The 17,546-nt window shown below is 34.6% G+C and overlaps 1 protein-coding gene across 4 annotated transcripts; it reads left to right on the top strand.

Moving 5' to 3' along the window:
* Positions 1–307: 307 nt before the first annotated feature.
* On the top strand, positions 308–17,526 carry LOC112049117 (protein quick-to-court). 4 transcript variants are annotated; one of them, XM_052887614.1, is made up of 6 exons: positions 310–737; positions 8,973–9,241; positions 9,489–10,529; positions 11,632–11,730; positions 12,063–12,155; positions 14,398–17,526. In XM_052887614.1, exons 2-6 carry the CDS (start codon positions 9,005–9,007, stop codon positions 14,599–14,601), a joined length of 1,674 nt encoding a protein of 557 aa, XP_052743574.1. In that variant the 5' UTR covers positions 310–737; positions 8,973–9,004; the 3' UTR covers positions 14,602–17,526. The 4 variants fall into 4 exon arrangements, with proteins under 4 accessions (XP_052743576.1, XP_052743574.1, XP_052743575.1 ...); XM_052887613.1 differs by having other exon boundaries at positions 315–737; positions 11,626–11,730; XM_052887616.1 differs by lacking the exon at positions 12,063–12,155 and having other exon boundaries at positions 308–737.
* Positions 17,527–17,546: the final 20 nt, after the last annotated feature.

The raw sequence follows: 17,546 nt of genomic DNA, 5'->3' as shown, positions 1-17,546 counted from the left end.
ATGGTAGTGTATGTGTATAATCTTGTACTATTTTCTAACAGTAAATTTTTCGTTTGAATACAAAACGATAACAACCCATTGTGATACATTTCAAATTGCCAAGTTAGCGATCTGTGCGCTCAACGTTTTATTGTTGCATTGTGTTTGTTGTTGTTGCTGATGGAATGGAGTTAATAAAATTTTCCAGTTCACAAAAAAAAACTGCCTTTTAACTGTACAAGATCGACAATAGATGGCGGCGTTAACCTTTGACGAGCTGAGGCCGTTCACTTTGCCCGCATAGCCCGGTAGAGTCAATTCCGTGATTCGTTTTGCTAACGTAACATTTGGCGGTAACAAATGTTCGATTATGTAACCGTAATGTGATATTGTATTGATACCGGGTTATATTGGTGTTTTTGGTTCAGTTTTTTCGGTGCGTTTTAACCGTGCAGTTGCGCCGTCGTTGCCACAGAGGGGTTTCGCGACGGCACCAACTAGCGTGAACAAACATTGACCAAGCACCGCTTCTACCGCTAACTCGCAACATTCCTAGCGTAAAAGTTACCGTGGATGGTTTACTCTATGTAATTTTGCGGGAAAAACGATTTTTTTTTTAATTTCACCATCGAACATAGATAGTGCGAACGAATAACGATTTAAATAAAATACGATTTCACTTGAACAGTGATGTGTGCTTATGTCTAGACAAAAGTGAGAAATGGATTGTGGATTTTATAAACAAGTCATAAACATAAGTGAGTATATTTGAAACTATTAGTATACATACCTAATTTTAAACATTACAACTACATCTAATTCGCGTATAGGTAGGTAGGCAAATTATTATAGCATAAACGGATCTAATAATTTATGCAAAGCTGCAGAAAACTATATTTTCCGGTACAAATTTACAAGTGAACCTGTAAATATACCTTGAATTTTCCTCAATTTTCCGACGAACTAATAAAAAATATTTCAAATCTTTATCTCATAAAATTGTGATTTTTTTAGTATTGTAATAATCTAATCTAGCATAAACTAGATTCGTATTTTTAAGTGAAAATTTATATTTTTTTGTTAGTTTGTTGATAAGTTACCAACATAGGTAGGTTGATAAGTTACCTACGTTACAGTTTAAATTAAATTAAGTGTTATCAAGTGTTCCACATTATCGTTAAATTTATTTTTTGTTTTCATGTTCTGATAAGAATCCATTATATGTATATACCTACCTACCTATTTGGTTGCTGTTTTTAACTTGTGCTATAGCTGATAATAATAAGTGCCTACGGAATTGTATAGACGTAAATAAATATTACTAGAAAGTAATAGATTTAATCCGCATTTTGCCAGCGTGGTGGACTCTGGCATAACCCCTCTCATTATGAGAGGAGACTCGAGCTCAGCAGTGAGCCGAATATGGGTTGATAATGATGATGATAATAATGAACTGATTTAAATTGAATTTTTACTTACCAAAATTTAAATGTTACCGACTATAATCTAGAATCTAGGTAATATTGAGCCGATGTAGGTACCTAGTAGGTACCAACACTGACTTCATTAAAAATGTTATCGCAATCTATGTGGTAAAATTAATTGAGATAGGTACTTTTTATGAAATAATAATTAGTAAGTTGGTAGGTAATATTGTTATTGTTTAATTGAATTTTTCTAAACACAATCATTGTTCCATATAAACATTATCCGAGTTTCCAAATATACTAACCCTGACCAAGTTTTCCTGAATGGCCTAGTAGGTATTTTTCCCTGCGATAGGTAAATTGTTCCTTTATTGTAGACAACGCTGATATTTTCGTTTACCCGAGTTTCCAAATATACTAACCTTGACCAAGTTTACCTGAATCGCTTAGTATTTTTCTCTGCGATAGGTAAAGTTACCAATCGAACAAGACTAATTTTATGTTTCATTTTAAATATAGGCAAGTACATAGGTCGCTGTACCTACTACCTACCTATTTTGTAAAGTATTTTTTTACATTTTCAATGTGCTGAGCCAAATTTGATGAAATTTTATTAGAACAGATAGTACCTTGGGTAATGTTCTTTGTCTGTTTGCAGATAATCTATCTATTAGGTAAATGAAGCAAAGCTTAAAGCGACAAATCTTAAAGTTAATTAAGGCTTAGTTTTATTGAAATTTGACCCTAGAAAAAAAATTATGCCTTCAGTGTTACAACTAACTCAATACCTGTTTATAGAAACTCAAAATATAATAATAAGTAAGTTAAATAGTAGATTTGTACCTGCGTATTTTGGCTGGTGAGAGGCTTTGGCCGTGGCTAGTTACCACCCTACCGACAAAGACGTACTTACCGCCAAGCGATTTAGAGTTCCGGTATGATGTCGTGTAGAAACCGAAAGGGATGTGGATTTTCATCCTCCTCCTAACAAGTCAGCCCGCTTCTATTTTAGATTGCATCATCACTTACCATCAGGTGAGATTTTAGTCAAGGGCTAACTTGTAAAAAACAAAAAAGAAGTATACAATTACTGTCATTTTGGTTCAAATTGTAAATTTACTCGCTGGGGTATATTTTTACGCATGCGTTTACGAGTAGGTAAAAAGCCAGTTACGCCAAGGTTACTTTACGGAGTAGTTAATATAATTAACAATTGCTTAATTAAGTAGGTATTATGAAATAAAAATAAGGTATACATAATTAACAAGGAAAATTACGAAAATATACACATCGATGCCAATTTCCACGAAAAATTAGTTAATTACTATTTATTATAATACTTTAATTTACCAGTAGTAGGTACTTAATTCTACCTTTTTATTTCGTTTCATACATTTACAAAAGGCTGTTCGATAAGGTCATAATCATTAAGGATAAATATCAAAACAAGTTAAAGTGTAGACTAAAAAATTATAGGTACCTACTACCTGTAGATGCTTAATGCTTAAAACTTGAAAATAGTGAAATCTTTGAGAATCTATGAAAATTAAGGTCAAAGGTAAGACAGGGTGACGATTTTAAAAATCTGTTAAAGCAATAAGGGTTCATGCAGTCAGGCGCGCATAGTTAATAGAGGTGAAGTTTCTTGTAATTTTTTTTACAAAACCAAAATATAAAATCAAACCCAAGCAATAGCGAAACCTTTGTGAAATTATAAAAATCAACGTGGGAAAATTAAGGGTCATAGTAAGCAAGTTTAATAAAGCCTAACCAATTGATAAAATAAGTAAAACTTTGGTAGGTACTAAGGTACTTTTACGTAAAATTAATTTTGCCGCTTCACGCGTCAGTACGCAGGTTCAATAAATCCAATCCGGACCTAATTGTACGACAGTCGTAGTGAAGGGCGTTTGTAACAATAACTGATTGTTTGTTACAAGTTTATTTCTCAGTATTCACACCTTTAACTTTGCTAGCGGCAGGGCCGGCCCATACAGCGAACGGAGCAGTCGCTCCAGGTGCTAGCCAAATCGTAGAGTGCGTCTAAATGGTAAAGAATGTTAGTCACTCCAGAGGTCAGGTCACTCCAGAATATGGTCGAGATCTTCACATCCCATACTTACTTTGCACTCACAATTGATATAGGTATATATTATTAGGAGCAAACAGAAGAGGCTTCATAATTGGATCTCGCTCCATTCTAAAATTTACTTCGGGCCGGCGCTGGCTAGCGGACATAATATGTAGCTACTATATGTAGCGGACATAATATGTAGTAACAATGGATGCAGGCGGCATTCGCTATTCGCTGGATGCAGGCGGCTCAGGATCGTGATGTTTGGAAGTCCCTACATAAGGCTACGTCCTGCAGTAGACGTCCATCGGCTGATATGATGATGATGATGATATTCTGTGTAGCTTAAAAATATCCCTCTTAAAAGCCTGAAATAATGTTGGGCAGTGGACTCACTAGTCACTCATTTGGCCATTTCTTCTCATAGATGTGTGGTCCTTCCGAAGCAGTAGTAGTTTATCTAGATTTTCAATAAGTTATGCAATGTAAATACAGGACTGTTGATAGAATATTTGAATTTAAAAGTAATAGTTGGAATAGGAGGTCGACCAGACGACCCTAGGCGGCGAAAACTCACGCTACACCACTTTTTGATAGTGCACTGCTGTAAATTCTTTAATGGGGTCACTGCAGTAGCAGCGCAAGTTGACACAAGCGCAAAAGTAGGTATAGTACGCAACCTATAAGTTAAACTATGCGCAGTAACAAATTTTTGGGTCATAGCGAAGTACGGGAAGTAACCATAGCAACCCATAACAATGGCGTACGAAGTTTGCAAGTATTTGACGACCTATTGTACAGCAGGCTAGTTCTTTGACGTATGCTAGCTGACATACCTACATACGAAATTGAGATTTTATGTAAAAATGTGTTCCGATGTATATTACATTTTGTCAATTGATTTGATGTTTATTTTAATAGGTTGATAATAAAGACCAAAAAAAAAACAACCGACTTCATAATCGTAAAAAAAGTTTCTACTAAACTAAAAAGCGAAAAATAACATCGTATGTGCTACCTTCTGATCAGTTTGAAGGCGGTATCAAGGTAGTCCTGTGTTAATTAAAGCTGTTTCTGAAAAAACTGTCTGAAAATCCTAAATCTTTTTGATTTAAATAGCTTGAATTAATACATCACTAACTTGGTACATTTTTTTGTAGTCGGTTAAAAATAGTCAATAGACCAGCTGGGCTACCACGGAGCACCAGCCAGCGCAGAAGACCGCCATTTTGAATCAACTTACTTGGCAGGGTCTATATCTAATTTTTAAGTCGTCGTACAGCTTTTTGACAAAGCTCATATAGCTATGATTATTTCTGCTGACAAACATTATGGCGTACCTATTGGCTATTGGTCTGAAGGGCATGGTTGCCGGTGTTAATACAGGTACATAAGGTTTAACACCCCTCAGGTTTATGGACGTTTTCCTTGCATGATGCCCTACGAAGTGTTACTATGTTGGCTTGGTATAGCTTGGTCGATTATTATTACCCTATAGTATATTAATTTACTCTTTGATTATTACTATAAAAAAAGCTTTGCCAGAGGGCGAGCCGAAAGCGAAATTCGGTTAGATATTTACTTCAAATTGGCAGTTAGTGTTGACGTTGTCGTATTATTTTTCTAAAGTGATTTTCAGATAGCATGGGTACGGTGCCAGTTCGTTTTACTCTTGAAAGTTTCCGCGATTCACGATAATAGTACGTATTATGAACGTCATAAGGCAACTGTCACCGTACCCATGCGATCTGAAAAACACTTTAATGCGCAGCATAGGTAAATCTGTGAGTTTCTATGTTATGGTTTCCATGCCTTAAATAAGTGTTAATCTTTGGCAAAATGGCGTTAATGTATATACCTATTTCAACAACAATAATAGTTCATTATACCTACATAAGTAGTTCGTATTTAGGTTATTGTTTTTGCAGCGTAATGAAAAGAAGTAGCTACACCTAACCATTGTGTAGCCGATTGTATTCTTGCGTTATTCTCTGAGAAATGTTTCACAGTAGGTTTTGCAACTACGCCAAGTGTTGTAATTCAGAACGTAGTAGGTACAAGTTATATTTGAATAAGATAAAATACCTGTAGATTATTTTCATACAGCATTTTTAATGTTGGGGAAAATCTATAAATGTTTTAGATTGAGAGCCTACGTTCGTCATCGCGAAATAAACGCGAAACATTGCATGGATTTTTGTTACTCTTTAACGCAGCAACTACTAAACCGATTTAGATGAAATTTAAAATTAAAATAGATAATACCCTGAATTAACACATAGGCTACCATTTATCGCAAAAATTCCATGGTTTCCCGAGATTTGCATAATTCTTCAATGGTACTTAATGATGGAATGATTGTTACTCTTTCACGCCACGACTACTGAAACTGATTAGCTGAAATTTGGTATGTAGATAGATTATAATCTGAATAAACTTTTTGTTACCGAACCGAACCGAAAAAAATGAATGAATTCACGAATGGACATACTTATATTTCGCGCGTAACACCGCGGGGCACAGCTAGTTTTATAACAGTTGAAAGTTGGTGGGCTTGTGTTATTTTCATAGCTATGTAGGAAAATAGGTACGGAGATTGTTAAATCTCCCTTTACTTCGTTCTGGTGGGGACTAAGAGAAGTAGCAGGTTTAAGGGTTGAGACACTCAATGGCCTAAGAATAAAACGTATATAAGTAAATTAAAAAATATTTATTAATATTTTATTGTGAGCTATTGTGAGAAAATGAGAAATCGTGTTTCGTTTCTAGACATCGCTTCTATATTTTTTTTTCATAAAAAAAATTAAAGCAAGAAATAATTCAATGAAATGTTTATTATAAGCGTAATATAACTAATCTAAAGTGTAAGTTCTAGTACTTTTAGTAAGTATCTATGTACGAGTAGCAAGCCTAATTAGCTTGTAATCAGGCTAGTGGTTTTGAGAATGCGTTTTTCACATTTTCCGGAGCAGACTCCTTTATGAAATTTTCTTTAGACCAAAGTAAAAAGGAAATGGAGCACTCAGCTTCATTAGAACGAGGAATGCAAATGTAAGTTTTTGAGTTTACAAATACATACAGCATGAGACAAAGATGGTTTTAAAAACTAATGAAACTTATGACGCAGTAAAAATGGTTAAAAAAATATTATGTTTAAAAAATGACTAGGTACCTCCCTAGTTCTATAATTTTGCTCTGTTATCATATATGTGTTGTAGAGATAATAATATAGGCTTAACGGAAACGCGGGGCGAGGGGCTTAACAAAAGCACCATTTTAAGACAGTGACCTACCGAACCCATCGAACCAAAAACTGCGTTAGCCCAGGGGCGTAGCTACCGCGGTATCAGTTGTATCAATGGATACACCCCCCCGGACTACAGGGGCCCCTTATGTGTACCTAAAAGTAAAATTAAGTAAGATGTATTCCACAATCTCACATAATCTGGTGACTCACGGACAAAAAAAAAATAAGTCACTGTCATATTTCTTTTATGCGAGCATTTTTGTTTCTTTTGTGAGAAATCTTTACCCTTCATTTTGGCCCCCAACTAGGCCTGACATGCTCTTGGATAGTTTTCATAGATAGTTTTTCTTGTCTAAAACACGTAGATTAACTTACTGATCAAATCAAATCAACTCAGCCCTCAGAACAATCAGTCAAAATTGTCCTGTTATATAAATCCATAGTAGGTAATCCCCTGGAGATTATAATGATACGAATAGGTATATGATATTTAATACGCATATGGCTTAGATGTATTCCATGTTTCCATTAGAAAATTCTTACCTTTAACTACGACATACTCGTACCTAATAAATCTTCTATCTTATAAATATATAAAATTCTCGTGTCACGGTGTTTGTTATTATCAAACTTATCCGAATGGACCGTATGAAATTGTTCTTATAGTAGTCTGAAAATCGGCCAACATCTATTTTTCATACCCCTATATTTTCGTAATCCCAGAAATTATTTTATAAGACATATACTTATAACGACGTTATACTGTGTTTGAGCTTGTTGTATTATAATATTATTACAAAGCGTAATACAAATGAAATACCTAATTAGGTACCTACAGAGATACCTACACCGCATAAAAATGTGCAGATTTACGACCTAAGACATGTTCCAACGATCCAATATGTTTTCTGTTTATCATTGCCGCTTTTATGAGGGCAGTCCAACGATATTTTATATTGTAGATATGTTATGTCCCTACAAAATCACTTCAAAATGTGATCCGATTTTTTTCCTGTAGGTACCTTTATAGTTTTTAGATTTCCTGAACACACAACTCGAAATTGTAGACAATGTTTAGATATTATTTGTTTAAATAAATTTCGTTGTTCAATAAGCGACTAAAAATCAAGACAATTATGCACATTTGTCCACGTCAGTTTTAATGTGCCCTATCTCTAGTATAAAATATCGATGGAGCAGACCATTCGCTGTATTAACAATATTTTTGCCTGATAAATATTTGTCAGATAGATAGTACACATGCAATAATAAATCTTGCAAGATCATCAGCTTGCGTGTGTCGACCTAATTTCCCGGTGTATTTTTCGTCTCATGTAGGCACATCATAATATTATGATTGCAAACGCTTAGAATTCACTTTCGCTGGCATTTGCTTCACTTGCGTATTATGTAGATTGTAGATACCAACGTAATTGAATTTGAAGAAAAGCTGCATTTACTGTAAGAAAATATACATTTTCTTTAGAATCTCACTGACGTGGATTGAATTATGTACTTGACTAAGCCCTCATTCTCACGAGAGTTATTTTAACGGACGTTATAGTATGAAGTTAAATGAAGGTCTATTTTCAACACCCAAAATAAAAAATGCAACACTGCTCGAAAATAAGCGTCGTGTTTTAAAAACGCTGTCGTGTGAACTTAAACTTGGGAATGCATTTGTTGTATTTGAACTCTTTTTAACGTCCGTATAAAAAACTCTCGTGCGAATGTCCATAAACTTAAATTAATTATACCTACAGGTACGATTATAATTAATTTTTGCTCGCGTTTTAATCGCGTGAACGTAGATTTCATCTATTATTGCCTATATATAGGTATTTTTTATCCTTCAGGAATATTAGGAAAAGATATATTTACAATAGATGATGCATGCGAAGTAAACAAGCTCACATTTTTATACCTGATATTACCTATTATTAATTAATATTATATACCTCGTATATTAATCGCTACAACTACTTTTAACACATTATCATTGGTTTTAAGAACTTCATACATAATGTTTACAAGCTGCTCAACTGCGTAGAAGGTAGAAATAAGAATAACGTAAAACGTTCATAATTTAAAACTGTAACGTTATATCCGTAACCAAAGAGGATATAAACAATGCTATGACCTTGATGAGTTGGTTTATTATTTATACACAATTTAGTATAATCTGTATCTGCGGTTTGTTTTGACGTTTTGCTTTTTATTTTTTGCCATCTGGTTATTTTTGCAGAACGCTTCGTCAATGTAAATTAACACGCTAAAATGAATAGAAATTGCGGAAGAAGATTAGCGGAGTTTCAAGACGAGCACTACTGCGCAGGAAATGTCGGCGGGAATTTCCGACGCTCGTGTTCACTGCGGCTGCGCGGTGAAAAAATGGTGCAGCGGTCGCCTCTTACCACTCGGAAATATATACCAATAATCACGGAAAATAATAATCAGAAACAACGAAGCGATGGCTCCCGACTTCCGGAGCCTAGCCATCGCCCTCGTAGTCAAGTGAGTATCCTCCTGCCCTTGCATTATTCTAGCAATTATTAATTCACTATTGTCATGGCTACTCGAAAGAAACACCGCACAAACCACGTATTTTCCATACGGCTTCATGTAATTATATTCGATATATCAAAACAGAGATGATTTTATCTATTGTGCTTACAAAGAAAGTGTATTTTTTTATATTATAAACAGTAGGATAATAGTAGTGTAGCAAGGTTTAGCCAATCAATTGCATTTTCGGTTTCAGTCTTTCAACGCAAATGGCAACAAGCCAAGAAAATCCGGCCTGAAACTACAGGACCCTTGCATGGATAGAAATCTGAGCATGACAGATTCTGCCCACACTCCTCCAGGATCTCCAGAAGACTTGCCTGACGATGAGTCGCTGCACAGTTACGGCAGCGCAGCCACCGCCGCGTCCATTGACGCTGGATATGCGCCATTCAATGGGACTACCTTCAGTGGGCGATCCATGCGCTACGTGTTGCATTGTTCCTCGCACGCAGGTCTCGCCGGAGAGGAGTACCTCACGCCAACCCAACGCGCTCAGAAACAAATACGCCGCCTAAAAAGCCTCCTAAGCCAAGCCAAACAAGATTTGGAAAAGAAAGACAGTGAAATATTCCAGCTCACCAAGGAAGTGGTCGAGCTTCGTCTTTACAAGGCCTCTATATTCTCTCCAGATGAAAAGTCTAACTCTAGTGAGGTTGTGACTGTGAGAGAGAACAATGAGGAGCCTTCACTCGAGGAGGACAGTGTCAAATGTAAAGATGTTCATAGATCGTTTGACGTCACTGACAGCCCGCTATTCAAAGATCAGACACCTACTAGGTGCCGTAATGAGATGCAGGGATCATTTACTGATTCGGGACATTTTGATGACCTCACAAATTCTTCTTTACATTCAAAGGAATCGGTGCACATGTTGACCCATGACGCATCATGCATGACAGAGACAGGAGACTGTGATCAGGAGCGTCGGAACTTGATGGCTTATTATGAGAAGAAGATAGAAGATGTTGTGAGGTCTCATGTGGGAGAGACTCAGGAAATCAAAAAAGCTCACAATGACAAAGTGGAAGCATTACTTCAAAAATTATCAGATGTGAACACTCGCTATTGTGAACTGTTGCCAAACTATGAACAAGCTAAAGAAAGAATACATGTTCTAGAGAAGCAGTTAGAAGATGCTAGCAAGCAATTACAAGATGATGACAGCAGACATCGTGCCATTTACTTGCAAATGTATAATAAAGGAAAGGAAGCTGCTAAATTTGAATCAGATAAGGTATTATTTTAATATTACCATAATCAATAGATTATTACAATTAGTAGAACCTTCACCAAAATTATTGTATCCAAGCTAACTGGATCATTTAATGTGACAAACATATTCAATTGATGATGATGATAGATAGACAATGTAATTTTTATTATCACTTCTTTTTTGACAATTATAGTAGGTCATATTAATTTACTTTTAAATAATAAAGTAGGATTATAATATTTTTTTTAAATTTCACAAACTACCAACAGTTACAATATGGAATATCAAAGTACAGTTTGACATAATATACAACTTTAGGGTACATACTAGATTGAGATTTATGAGTAAGCCCAATCAAAATAACTTCTTTATTTTAATTCTTACAATATAAAAAAAACTAATTGGTACATGGATAGTTTACTATATGTTATTCAAAAGGGAATACTTATCCCCGCCTCTGGCCTGGAGTTGACCATACAGCTTGAGATTTAAAACATTTTTTGAAGGCTTAGTTGGTTTGTTTATTCTTTTGCTTGTTTGTAACAGAAAAAAAATAATAGCTCTTAAAATGTTACTTTGGCTTTGGCTGGCCACCGTTTTGTACACAGGCAAACTTTTTGAGCATACTTTTATTAAACCAATTTTTTTTTTTTTATTCTTTACAAGTTAGCCCTTGACTACAATCTCACCTGATGGTAAGTGATGATGCAGTCTAAGATGGAAGCGGGCTAACTTGTTAGGAGGAGGATGAAAATCCACACCCCTTTCGGTTTCTACACGGCATTGTACCGGAACGCTAAATAGCTTGGCGGTACGTCTTTGCCGGTAGGGTGGTAACTAGCCATGGCCGAAGCCTCCCACCAGCCAGACCTGGACAAATTAAGAAAATCTCAATCTGCTCAGCCCGGGATCGAACCCAGGACCTCCGTTTTGTGAATCCACCGCGCAAACCACTGTGCCACGGAGGCCGTCAAAATTTAACCAGATTCTTACTTATACATCATATTATCATATGCATAATTATATTCTTACACAGGGGTATACCCCTGTATAATCCAGAGGCTGACATTGTATTGGCCAGTTAGCCTTTGAGTTAAAAAAAAAAAAATATTTCCAGGATCAGGAAGAGCCGGAGCCCAGCACGAGCCAGTTAAACAGAGTGTCGGTAGAGGAGCTACTGCAGCAACTGCAGATCACACAGACTGAGCTCGAGAATGTCCGAGTAAGTTCCAACCGTATTCTACTAACTGTTTAATCATTGTGTAGTCGCTCTCGCTAACAATTTCATTATGAAACAATCCAGATTTGCAAAATTCCTGGAAGCTATAATATAACAATGCTCATGTTTATATTAGTATAATAAATTTCATTCTTCCGATACATATATAATATAAAACCTTTAACATCTTCACTGCAGTGTTTATTTCTATTAGCTATATAATTTAGTACCAAATTATTTATGTTTCTTAATTAACTTTAGTTAACACAGAATGAAAAGAATGAGCATGTAGTGGCAATTAACGTGAACTAGCTTTAACGTGTAGTGAATTACAGGACACGGCATTCACAGTGGACCGATCTGCGAAATCACAAGTACTGCTAAGTGCAAAGGAGGCTGTTTCTTTATGGGTCCTAGGAGCTCGAAAGGTTGGAGGCTGAAAAGACAGCATTTACAGCCTTAATTATAAATTTTAATTGGGTTTATATGGATGGCTTCTGAGTAAATGAGTCTTTAGAAGTAGCATTAGGTTCTTTTACTCTGAAGTTGCTTGTGCTTAATTAATTTTTATAAGGAAGGCTTTTTATCTTTTTACCACTATATATGCTTCAGCACAGGTCTATAGTTTTTATCATTGTTTTTATAAAATTAAGATTTATTAAACTGCTATTTTGAAACCTAACAATTTCTGGTGATTTTTAACATCTATGGGTTTCATATAAGGGTAGCAAGTGTCTTGTAGATTTTAAGGTTATGGTAATACAAGCTGTATACTTCTCGTAAAATAATTTCACAAGTACCAAAATACTGTATGCTTTTATTAGATTAATTTTCCTTGGTACCTTTCTTCATTTACACACCTGTCTGGCTGTATTTATGAAGCCAAAGTAGAGTGTATCTATAAAAATGAGTAATTAAATTAAAACCTACGAGTAATACATGGGCAAAATGTTTAATGTGTATACTTAAGCTGCCTGCAAACAGTCAATAATTAATTGTCAATGTTATTGACAATAATATAGGACGAGGTAGCCTAAAGTCCTGAAGAATGTGTACCTATGTGTTATTGGACAATATTTTTGGCTGTGTGTGGGTTCCCCAATCCATTGCACCTGTGGATTCTTGTGACTTTATTTTATTGTAAATGACTGCATGCAAATATAATATTTCTAACCCTTATTTTAATTTTGTAAAGGCTAGATTATAACTTAGCGACCAGAGATAATTTTTGCTTTAAATTTGTTTAGGCTTTGCATGCTATAGTTTGAAACAGCCTCTTTTGGTTATTTGGTGGAAGTACTTGAAAAATAATGTGATAAGGTATATTTTAAGTTACTTATATCTTACAATATTTGTGTTGACTTACGTTTATATAAAGTATTTTGATGTCATTCATATTGTAATAACATTCTTCACATATTACTGTTGGAAGGTTTTCAAGTCATTTTTGAAAATAAAAAAAATATATAATTATTTTATTTTGTAATATTTATGTGTATTTGTTAGTAGTTAATTGCTCTGGTTTATTTCATGGCTATAATGTCCCGTGAAACATTTAGTAGAGCATTATTTTCATTTGCAGCATGTTTTAGTTTTAATTTTCTTTACTATAAAAAGCTCTGTTGGAATTACCATGAAACAAGGCACAACTTTATTTTGTTTTTATTCTAATTTATATTATAAATGTGAGTAATAGCTGCTAAGTAAATCATGTTATGTAACTGTAATTAGATAGTAGATTCCTAGATACATTCCAGTAAAGTATGCACCAAACTTGGGACAATTGTGCAGATATTATAACCCCATTTTCAAGGCAGTTTCCAATGTTTTCATATTGTGACTATCGCGTAACCGTAAACGCGAATTTGTAAGGAATTGAAACATTTGTGCAGTAGTGCCACTAGATGGCACTGCTTTACAATTCCTTGGAAATTCGCGTTTACGGTTACGCGATCATCATAGTAGCACAGTACACTGTTTTCGAAAACTACGTAGACACGACTTTTCAGAGCAGACTTCAAGTTTGGCACATACTATAGTTGTATAAATTTATGGAGGTTACAGGTATGAACCGTCTCAGGTAAAAAGTATTTGTCAAAAAGGATAAACCGAGGCTTTATTGAAGCACGATTGTGAATTTTATTTCACAGTTTTTTACATTTTTTTTTTATAAAAGAATATTTGCCGTATTTTTAAATTGGACCATATTTCCATTCCCCTCCAACTAGTCGGGAAAGACTGTGCTAGGAGTGGGTACGACAATAGACCAACGGGGCGGGGATCGAACCACCACCCCTTGGTGATGAGTCCGACCGCTTTTACTGTTGAGCTATTGAGGCTCTAATTACTATTTTGGTCCGAATTTGAACTGTTGCATTTTATAATTTAACTGACACTTTTCGCAAAAGCCCACCTGATATGGTCCTCCTTAGAGTGCTGGCACACAGTCAATAATATTGCAAATGTTGTTGACAATAATATGTGGACTGAAGTTTCTCTTTTGGAAATAATAGTTTCTTGTTGCCAACATCATGCAATTTTGTCTTTTACATTGTGAATATTGATCCTGTGTGGTCAGCCTCACCAGTAACCTCAATAGTTTATATTATTTGCATGTATACTATTATTTGAATGTCGACAGTAAATAAATTTCCATGGTATCTGTTCCAGGCAATGTACCGTCGTATCGTCGAGACACAGAAAGGGAACAAGACCAATGTGGACCCCGAAGTGACATTGCAGTTTTTAAAATCTGCCATATATTACTTCCTCACGGACCCGGAGAATCATCAGGGTCATTTAAACGCTATAGAAAATATTCTAGGATTCACTGACGCCGAGAAGAAAAATATACGCAAGGCTAGGTCTACGTAGAGACTGATGCAAGTTATGTGATAGCAAATTATACATAACGACTTTTTTATTGTCTTACAACGGTGGGCCCGTAATCGCTTGTTAGGGTGTCCACATTTTGGAAAATCAGGGAAATGTCAGGCAAGTTCAGGGTAGAAAAGTCAGGGAAAACTTTACATTTTACACTGTTTGCGTACTGATGCTATAGTATAGCATCGTTATGCTCAGATTACTTCATTTTAACTTTTTTATTTTGATAGATTAGATGAATTTGCATAATTAGTTTTCTTCAATATAGTTTTAAGGATTGAAGTGAACTAAGGTTGATGATTAAATTAATTAACAGTAATAATTAAAAAATAGTTGTCCTTCTTTTTTTCTAGTATATGTATACAGGTCAGAAAAATCAAGAAATCTTTTAGGACAGCACATTTTGAATGAATTATTCAAAAAGTATTCATTTTATGTATTTTATTTTTTAATTTGTTTAAACATATCTCCTATATTAAAACTACAAATTTTAACGAAACAGGCTTGCCGTTGTAAGGCGTAAAATAGAAATGTTGCAATGTATAGTTAATAATACTTAATTAGCTAGAACTAATTGTTGCATGTTCGGCCGCTAGCTAGATAAATATTAAAATTTGTGGGTAGGGACACAATATTTTGTGTTACTATATTTAATATAAACTATCATACCTACAATTGATAGCAACGTAGCATAATAGTAAGGTCCTCGTGGTTAATTTATACATCCCTTATGATAATTTGTTTTGGAAACGAATTTATTTGTTAGACGCTAAATTTTGTGATTTTTCTTTTTATAGTTTTTAAGCGCCAAAGAAAACATTCCTTTGTTTCATGTGCAATTTTTTGACTTTTTATTATTTTTTAAGTTTACAGTGGTTGTTCGCTCATTGACAACTATTTTTAAGTGTTACTTTTACATATTTTATTACTTTTTTTTTCCTTTTAATGGTTCCTAAATAAACTGTAATTTAATTTATATTTTCGTTGATTCGCATGTGAGAATATAAATTGGTTAATATTTATACAATCGCTAAGCGCTGGTACGGTTTATGTGGCCTCGTTGTGAAATTTTGTTACGCAAATCAGTCGATTGCGAAAAAGCATCATCGGTTATGTCGGTAATTGGAAGTATGTTGTTTTTTTTTAATTTTTAACTCTTAAAATATCGCCGTGCCTCAGAAAGCACGCTATAAATTGTAGGACCCGAACTCATCACCAACCTGCATTTAAATAGGGTGTACGCAGTGACGTGCATTTCATAGATGCATTAATGCCCTGCTTACCCTGACGACTCCTTACAAACCTGAATAGCAGAAGGAATTTTCCACTTTGTATAATTTGTTCGTATAGTGCACACTCTACTTAAAAACCCTGTGCACTGGGTCCAAGCTCTACCTTTCTCTCTCCTAAGAGAGAATCTGCCTACGTTCTCTGAACATAAATTAGGCTTGTAATGATGTAGTGCTTAAATATACAGAAAATTAGATAAATTTAATAAATTGCTTTCATATATAAAATAAATATGTAAACGTATTGTTTATATATGAATCACCGTCCTTACGCTGCGATAAAATTCATTTTCTTATTATGTTCCTCGAATGATTTACTCGGTATGTCGACGACTTTATCTTGCCTCTGTGAAAGCTGCATCTGTGATTAGTGTATTTTATAATAGAATTATTTTATACATTCATTGCATAATAAAATAGAGCTTTATTTAAGTTTGTTATTTTTAAACTATTTACAATAGATACTTATAGCTAAGGAGCTATTTTAATTTTTGGCATTTCCCCTGTTTTCTAGACTCGTAAAGTAAATGTAATTTAAGGTTGTGTGTGAACCAGGATAACAAAAAAAAAGCAGGGACAGGTATCACATGAAAAACAATAATACATTCTAGATAATTGGGTTAATTTTAATTGTTGTTAAATACACCTAACATGCAAGGTGTCCAAGAAAGTGTTATCTGATTCGCAAAATGAATATTTATTATTATTAATAAGGCTGTGGCTGTCTATGCGGGAGTTTTCAATGTTTTCATACTGTGACGATCGCGTAAACGTAAACGCGAATTTCTAAGGAATAGAAACAGCGCCATCTAGTGGCACTACTGCACAACTGTTTTAATTCCATACAAATTCGCGTTTACGTTTACGCGAACGTCACAGTATGAAAACATTGAAGACTCCCACTAGGCACTCTGATATTTCAGATATATTTTATTTTAAAACAGCATAATGAATTATAAAAACTCATGTTTCCTTGTGATGATAAACTTGATTTTGTTTTCAAAACCATTATTGGTATTCCATTTTCTATACAACTCGGAAACTCTCGGAAATTATCTTATCAAAGCTCCTTAGCTATAATATATCCTTTTAATTTGAAATTCATAGAAATATTGTACCGAGTTAAAGATTTATCTTTAAGTTTACTGTATGGCATGACCGCATGACCTAAGATTTTAAGCGTAGTTCTTATATGATTAAAAATAAGCAACGAAGTTACAATGTATTGATAGGGAAAGAATAATTTTAAATCTACCCTACATTTGATAGGTTCTACTTATCTTTCATGTCCAATTGACGTAACGATTGAGAATAGTTACCTTTATTGAGGTCCAGTGGAGTTTAAAACAATGAAAAAAATGCTGTTAACGAGTAAATAAAGCCTCAATAGTTGAATGGTTTAATGGGATATGGAATTTGACGTCTCAGGTTCAGTTCCCAACTGTTGAACTAATGTCGTATCTTTTCCTATAACAAGCTTTCTTTCTTAATTGGGAAAGGAAAAATCTGTATGATTGTTAAAAGACATTCTACATTAAAAAATATTGTGGTATAGGGTACCTATTGTGTTGTAAAATGTTCACAGACGGCTTTATCTTTTGTTTTCAGTAAACAAGAAATAAAACAATGTATTTTATTTTCACCCCC

This window comes from Bicyclus anynana, chromosome 19, assembly GCF_947172395.1.
Source record: "Bicyclus anynana chromosome 19, ilBicAnyn1.1, whole genome shotgun sequence".
Classification (NCBI taxonomy): domain Eukaryota; kingdom Metazoa; phylum Arthropoda; class Insecta; order Lepidoptera; family Nymphalidae; genus Bicyclus; species Bicyclus anynana.
Note: the sequence above shows the minus strand (reverse complement) of the source record. Positions and strands in the feature narration are given on the sequence as shown.

What these genes read in the sequence shown, in the direction of transcription:
- LOC112049117 (XM_052887613.1), top strand. Translation starts at nt 9,005, where the DNA reads ATGAATAGAAATTGCGGAAGAAGATTAGCGGAGTTTCAAGACGAGCAC. An exon ending in CTAAATTTGAATCAGATAAG is followed by an intron (nt 10,530 to 11,625) that starts GTATTATTTTAA and finishes AAATATTTCCAG; the next exon opens with GATCAGGAAGAGCCGGAGCC. An exon ending in GGGTCCTAGGAGCTCGAAAG is followed by an intron (nt 12,156 to 14,397) that starts GTTGGAGGCTGA and finishes TATCTGTTCCAG; the next exon opens with GCAATGTACCGTCGTATCGT.